Below are 7,436 nucleotides of genomic sequence, written 5' to 3'. Positions count from 1 at the left end.
ACGGCTGCAGTCCTCTCCAAACACGATGATTATTTATCAATATTTATTTTCAGTTCCCTTTATGCTTTCATACATTTCTATAGCCACCAATTTCAACGTCTATATCCGGATGAAGTCAAACACAATATAAAAAAAAATGATTTAGCAGAATAGCTGTAAAGTAGAGAACCGACCACCTTGTATTTTGTTTATCTAACCCACAGCCTGAAATCACTCTGTAGAAAAACGAATCTGCTGTCAGGAACATTTTTAACTTTCATATGATTAAAATCGTCTGAAATAAAAATTTCAGAATTTCTCAGTCATAAACCGAGGACTTCAGAAATCTAAGAGCTCGTGTTTTAATCCATGAACCTCCTACAGATGAATGACCCGGAATAAAGAAAAGAAATACAACGAAAAAACAGCTGAGAAGGCCTCATGCAAATTCTGTTTCACTGGTGTGTGAAATAAATGTAAGTATATTTGCATTGATGTTTCTACAAGCCGATTGCAGTTTTCCCAGGAATTTCACACTATCACATTATGTCAGAAAATGTGACATTTCACGTTAACACGGAGAAAATATGGTTAAAGAAAACATCCGTATTCAAAGGTTGCAGCACTGTAACACAGAAATGTGAACAACGAGTGACATCATTTGAGATTTAGCCTAATATTTATTTAAATAATAATAATAAAGCGGGCTTGTCAGGGAAATATAATTATAAATCGTAAATTATTTTCTCGGTTTAATAACTCCTCGCGCTAAATGCAAGGACAAAGTTTGTCTTTTGTTTTCTATGGAAACATGGAGAGACGGGTTTACCTACCCCGAGAATAACGCACAAGTCAGAGAGGTGAGACAGCGAGCTGATAGAGACATGTAGTTCCTGTGATGGCCAGATGAGGGGAGTCCTGCCAGCCAAGCAGAGGAGGGGAGACAGAGAGACACAGAGTCACAAGGAGAGAGAGAGCGACGGTGACACAGAGAGAGTGAGGCTGAGGAAGATTTGAAATACAGGTTATTAAAACAATCATTTATACTCAGGTGCAACAGGTGAAGTTTCCTCCAGAGCGTCCCTGCGACATGCACGCGAACGCAGCATGCACAATACAAGATATTTATTCTCTTGACATCCAGACTAAACTAAAAGTCCATGATGACAAGAAAAAAAAAGTCTATCACCAGTATCGAGCTTTAAAGCCAACTTAAAGCTCCTCTGACCCAACATGATGCTTTCCATGTGTCCCGCTCCCAGATCTGTGGATGGCGAAGTGGCCAGGAGACACAGAGCAGAGGGGTGGGGTGGGGAGTGGGTGGGGGTGGTTGTGGTGTTGGGGTTTAGGACACTGCACCTTGTTACCATTGGGTCGACTGTTAAGTTTTACAAGTAACGTTTTGCGAGCTTATAAACGATACCTTCTAAACTTGCACAGGAAACTCCGAAAACATGCTGTGATAATGTATGTCTGTGGAATCCAGTCGATATCCCATAGTCTGGGAGCGCTGCGATCTACAGAGGTATCGATTACATGAGCCCCTTCCCATGTTTGATGCTCTGACACTGGCTTATAAAAAAAAAAAAAAAAAAAAAAAGGACTCCGGCAGCTAGTGTGCGAGTCTCCCTCTGCTCTGACAGTCCAGCGACTCGAGTCTGCAGGATCCACAACAGAAAAAGAAATCCAAGGGGCAAAATATAGCATCATGACCAAACGGAACTATTTTATTTTGAAAAAAGAAAGAAGAAAAAGCCAATAATGGAAAATATATAAATGTTGTTTTTGTACGACTGGCATTTAAACTACTGCCTTCCTCATCATTTCTGTTGCATTTATTGGTGTTATTTTCAAGGAAGAAATAGACTTTTAAGAGCCTGCGTCATCCACTCTTGCATGGTTTTAAATTTACCAAGTTGCACATAACTATTGAAGTGAATCAGCAACACACCACAGACCACAACTTCTCCCATAGTTCATACGAATCCGGTGAAATAAAAGTGATTTAAAGCATCACGAATGATATCAAATACCTTAAAGTGACTGATGCAAGTTCATCTTATTTACACCCTCCCCTTTAATAATTCATATATTCATACTACTAACCAGTATTTATATGAAGTGTAAAAAGTGGTTGAACTTTATTTTAGAGCTGAAAACACTGGTTACCGGGTTTAAGCTTCACTGTCATGCTTGTGTGAATGTCCTATCATGTATAAGTCCTCACCAGAAGGCTGCATGTTGGATGAAACGTTTCCCTTTCTGCCACTTCCCCTATGCAAAATATTCAAGGAGGGCGCACGGCTCCAACCGGATGGGGTTTGCATTGGCTGACAGCGTTTCCAGCGCAAGACGACCAATGAAACCAGAGCAGAGGACTCGGCGTATAACAGCGAAGTTTGACGTGGAGAACGCGTCAAATTAATTCCAGCAAACTCCGGACTCCCCGGGATAACTTCAATTTGCTTTTATCGGATGAGGATCACTTTGGCGCCGTTGTCCCTTGCAGTCACTTGCTTCCAAAAAAAAAGAAGAAGAAGAAGGGGGCACGCTGCAACCGGAGGAGAGTTTAAAGAGGTCTCTTTTCCCTCTTCTGGGGCTCATTCCTCAAGTTCCCCCTTCCTTCGCTGCTTTCGCTCGGACGCATTCAGCCATTTGAAGGGGCACCTACATTTCCCAGCATCTCGAGACATATAGGCAAATGGGTAAGCCTGCGTTACCATCTGCATGCGTCAGTGGCAGGGGGCTTATGGAAGCGTGTCCAGCCTCAACACGCCTGCGTAAAGAGAGAAATAAGCATTTGTGTGTGTTTTTTTTCTTCTTCTTCTTCTTCTTCAAGTTCACATTATGTGCAAATGAAGAAGGTCTTTTGGCGACGGCTTGTCAAGTTTATTTCATGGTGGATTTTACCAGCTCTATCCAGCAGACACTGCAGTCTGCTTAAAGCTTTAAATCTAAAATGGAAACACACCAGCAATTATCCTGTGAGGAGCGTTTCTTTGAAGAGCTCCTGATGTCTATTCCTCCAGCTCGCCATTTTTAATGTTTTTTTTTCTTGTGTGTGTGTGTGTGTGTGTGTGTGTGTGTGTGTGTGTGTGTGTGTGTGTGTGTGTGTGTGTGTGTGTGTGTGTGTAAACAGGGATGGTGAAGGGTAAACCCAGCCACACAATTTAACCAGTTTTGTAAAGTTGCAAAATAGCGGTTACCAGCCAGTGGTTACACTGACATGTTATACCACTTCATAACCTCCAGTTATGGTGTAAATTACAGGAGCTGGCCTTTGTCAGACGGGTGCATGCTGGGCATTTTGAGGTTGCCGAAGTGATCAATATGAAAATATATTTTGCGGCTGGCCTCGAGGGCATGGGAATGATATAATTGACTGTATTAGTCAGACATTTGTGCACTCACCTCAGACAAGTGACAGTGTAAATGTGTAACGTGTGTGTCTCTATTCTCCCGCAGAGCAAACCTATGGAGAGGTGAACCAGTTAGGCGGCGTGTTCGTCAATGGGCGACCCCTGCCCAACGCCATACGGTTGAGAATAGTGGAGCTGGCTCAGCTCGGGATCAGGCCCTGCGACATAAGCCGGCAACTCCGAGTCTCCCACGGCTGCGTGAGCAAGATACTAGCGAGGTACAACGAGACGGGCTCCATCTTGCCCGGTGCCATCGGTGGAAGCAAACCACGGGTCACGACGCCGAACGTGGTGAAAAATATCAGGGAATACAAACAAAACGACCCCGGGATCTTTGCCTGGGAGATTCGGGACAGGCTTTTGGCAGATGGAGTTTGTGACAAATACAATGTCCCGTCGGTGAGTTCGATCAGCAGGATTTTACGCAACAAGATTGGAAATCTGTCCCAGCCCAACCAGTATGAGAGCAGTAAGCAAGCCTCCGCGCAGGCCGGGCTCTCCTACAACCACATATACCCTTACTCCTACCCCAACACTATGTCGCCTAAAATGAGCAGCCCGCCTGGAGTACCGGTGACGGCTGGGCATGTGAGCATATCCAGGGCCTGGCCTTCAGCACACACCGTCAGCAACATCCTCGGCATACGAGCCTTCATGGATCCTGCAGGTGAGGAGCCACTTTCTGCTCTGTGAGAAATCTTAGGCCTCTGCGTCTTAGTGCCACACACGTGAGCCCCATAGCCGTTCCCACTGTTCTCAAATAATATCTTAATAAACCCGTGCAGCTGGTTATTAGTGTGTTATTCTTCATGATGAATTACCATATCACTCCGCACAACCTGCTCTGGCAGCAGGCAGGACAATGTGCCCATTAGAAGTCCTACAGGCCTCCGTTTCAACATTCTGCCAGAAGGCAGTAAGGCCACTCTCAATAGGCCTTTTCATGGGATGATGCATTTGCAAACACCTTGCTCACCTGCTATATCCCCTCTAATCCTTCAAGTAGTCATTACTGCCATTTTTTTTCTTCGCCTTCCTGATCCTGCAGCCAGTGTTTCCATCCAGTGTTAAATCGCCCTGGACCAGTGTGTTTTTTTGTGCAACAAGGTCCACCATATATTTTACATTTATTTTACAAAATGTATGCACAATTACATATTAATATGTAATTAATATATATGTTTTAATGGAAATACCACGACACTGTAATCCTAACTGAGCCAGAATAGTCTGTTGCTTCTTTTGCGCAAACATATGAAAATAAAAATATAGGGTTTATTGGCTATAATTAGCTTATACAATTATTATTATAAATTATTAAATTAAAGAAGAATATTTAATAAAATGCTGTTGTTTGCTTTCAACTTGTTTTTTTTCCTGAAGTCTAATGTCATGTATTATTTAATAATGCACGTATATCACAAACAATTACGCACGTAAATAATTATAATAATTATGATATTAAATGATATATTTGTTTGAATAGCCCTAACATAAAAGCTATTTTACATAAGGCCCGGGATTTTGAAAATGAAAATATCTATCATAGCCCAGGCAGGACAATACGTTAAACATTTTTTTAAAAATACTATACAATTTCCATAATTAATTATGAAGCTAGTAAAGTGGCTGCACTGATTTTTTCTATTTTTGTTTATTTTATATTTTAGAAATTTTTCCTTTTATATATCTTTGACATGAAGTTACTGTTTCTAAATCAGCCATTGCTGGGACGGAGGGATATCCACCAAAAATGGAGGAGTGGAGTAGCGTCAACAGAGCAGCTTTCCCAGCGGCTCACACGGTCAACGGGATTGACAAGTCAGCCATTGACGCCGACATTAAATACGCTCAGGTAAAACTATATATAGACTACATTCGAACATGTGTACAGCCCATATGAGACTGCACTAGTGTGCACACTGTACTCTATATGCACGTTATTTTCCTTCTTTATAGGAATCAGTCCAAATGTTTAGAGCCAGATTGGGCAGAGGCCTTAAGTAAATGCCTGCTCTCGCTACAAAGGCCTGTGGCAGAGCAGTGAAAAGTTTCCGTGCATCAGGACCTTCAGACGGAGTCACATAAGGCCACAGGCTGCTGCTTGATAACATTTTACCCCTGAAGGATTTTTTTAAACTTCAGATTAAATGTTTGCCTTACTGAGTCAGGGCTTGGATGAGGGACAGAGGAAACCTAGTTGTGTAAACATGCTCTAATTTGTCTTATTTATGGTAAATTAAATTATAGTCAATCTCGTGTGTCCCTCAGTTTGCTTCCCTCTACTTCTAAACCGCTTAGTCACCATCTTTTAGCCCCACTGCTGCAGCCACACGCCGCTGTCACACACAGTTAGAGTAGGCTTTAACTGCTGTGCCTTTTGGGGGTGTTTGTGCTTATTTTGTCTCGTCTGTTTGCAGCCTTCCTCGACATTGTCCAGTTATGTCTCGGCGTGTGCTTACTCTCCCACCAACCAGTACGGGGTGTACAGCGGGTCAGCAGGCGGCTACGTGGCCCCGGGCCACCACCACTGGCAGCCACAGAGCCCGGCCCTGTCCCACCCAGGTGGCGGGATGGGGATGCACGCAGGGGAGATCCATTCGCCGATGGCCTTCAAGCACCAGCAGGCCCGAGAAGGTAGAGATCAGGGTGGGGTGGGGGGGGGACCGGGACCACAGCTTAATGTGAAAACTGCTGACAGATGTTTCTTTAAAAAAAAAAAAAAGTATTCTCTCTGGGATGCAGTTTCTTTTTATTACAATATTTTTTTTTACAGAGATTATTATTATTATTAACATTATTATTAATATAATTGAGGTCTCATATGATATCAGCTCAGATCTGGAGCGAGCTGTCTCTCTCCCTCCCTCTTTCCTTTCTCACGCACACACACTTTCGCAATAAGCAATGACCGCGACGAGTGTAAACATTTACCAAATCCCAAATGAAGTCTAATTATATGTCAATTATTAAATATTGACCTTCCAGAACAGCGCTCTACCAGGTGGTCCGAGGACATTTTACGCGTATAAAACGAGAAAATACGTTTAATTAAAAACAAAAGACACTGCTTGTTAGGGTTGTAGGGCCTTTACATTTCTGAATATCCTGTTAGTTTAAAGCAGGTCAGACCTGCTGCAACTTGTTGGCGAAATAACTCAAGTTAGACGCGTTTATCTTGAGGAGTAAATATTCATTTTGCACGCACAGAATCACGACTCTATTTCTTCTTTGTGTTGTGCAGGAGACAGAAAACCACCCAGTCCCCTGAGCAAGCAGCAGCAGCAACAGCAGCAGCAACATGAAGACTTGAACAGTGTGCATGGACTCAGTCTCCCTACCTCATCATCATAACCGGGACTTATACCACCTTAATTACCAGACCCATTTAACTGAACTCATTTCAACAACTCCAACAGTAAGTCTGAACACTAACGGCTTGTTCCCCCGGGTGTTTGTAGCTTACAGTCAAACACAGGCCTTTTCACATGCATTATGAATACAGTATAGCTTTATCGGCCTTCAAGGCCATATGAATGTAAGCTTGCATGGATGTATCGGTGTCTCCCCTCATTGGTTGATAGTTTTTTTTTCCTCCATTGAAATACTTCATGTTTCTAGACTGTATATTCTCTTAAGGAGACTGCAGGATAAAAAAAAAATACACTTTTGCCCGTCCAGTGTGTCATCGATGTTTTATTATAAAACCAAGGGTTGTTCTGTAATCCGCCATATATTATATTAATTTGTGGCCATGATCTCGATCCTACAGTGACTTAACGATGTGAACAAATAAATAAATTGTCTAAATGTAAAATATTTGCCAAAGCTTTAATTATATATTTTTATAATTTCATTGTAAATATTCAAAAATAAAGGCTTTCTTAAATGCCATCCCATGGTCTCGCAGCCCACATTATTTCAGCAGAGGTGCACAGTTTGGTTCCTGCATGGTAGAAAATGAAATTCGTTTGCACGTGTCTTACTACATGAAAGTCCTGTGTTGAGGAGTTTAAAGACAGAGCAATACGGGAAATT

The 7,436-nt window shown here is 42.3% G+C and overlaps 1 protein-coding gene across 2 annotated transcripts; it reads left to right on the top strand.

Annotated features, from left to right (window-relative positions):
• Positions 1 to 2,416: 2,416 nt before the first annotated feature.
• On the top strand, positions 2,417 to 7,221 carry LOC111225637 (paired box protein Pax-1-like). 2 transcript variants are annotated; one of them, XM_022750630.1, is made up of 5 exons: positions 2,417 to 2,684; positions 3,445 to 4,065; positions 5,120 to 5,253; positions 5,819 to 6,035; positions 6,643 to 7,221. In XM_022750630.1, exons 1-5 carry the CDS (start codon positions 2,681 to 2,683, stop codon positions 6,750 to 6,752), a joined length of 1,086 nt encoding a protein of 361 aa, XP_022606351.1. In that variant the 5' UTR covers positions 2,417 to 2,680; the 3' UTR covers positions 6,753 to 7,221. The 2 variants fall into 2 exon arrangements, with proteins under 2 accessions (XP_022606351.1, XP_022606352.1); XM_022750631.1 differs by lacking the exon at positions 5,120 to 5,253.
• Positions 7,222 to 7,436: the final 215 nt, after the last annotated feature.

Source organism: Seriola dumerili, unplaced genomic scaffold, assembly GCF_002260705.1.
Source record: "Seriola dumerili isolate Sdu_G_001 unplaced genomic scaffold, Sdu_1.0 BDQW01000149.1, whole genome shotgun sequence".
Classification (NCBI taxonomy): Eukaryota; Metazoa; Chordata; class Actinopteri; order Carangiformes; family Carangidae; genus Seriola; species Seriola dumerili.
This window is presented reverse-complemented; position numbering and strand designations above follow the sequence as displayed.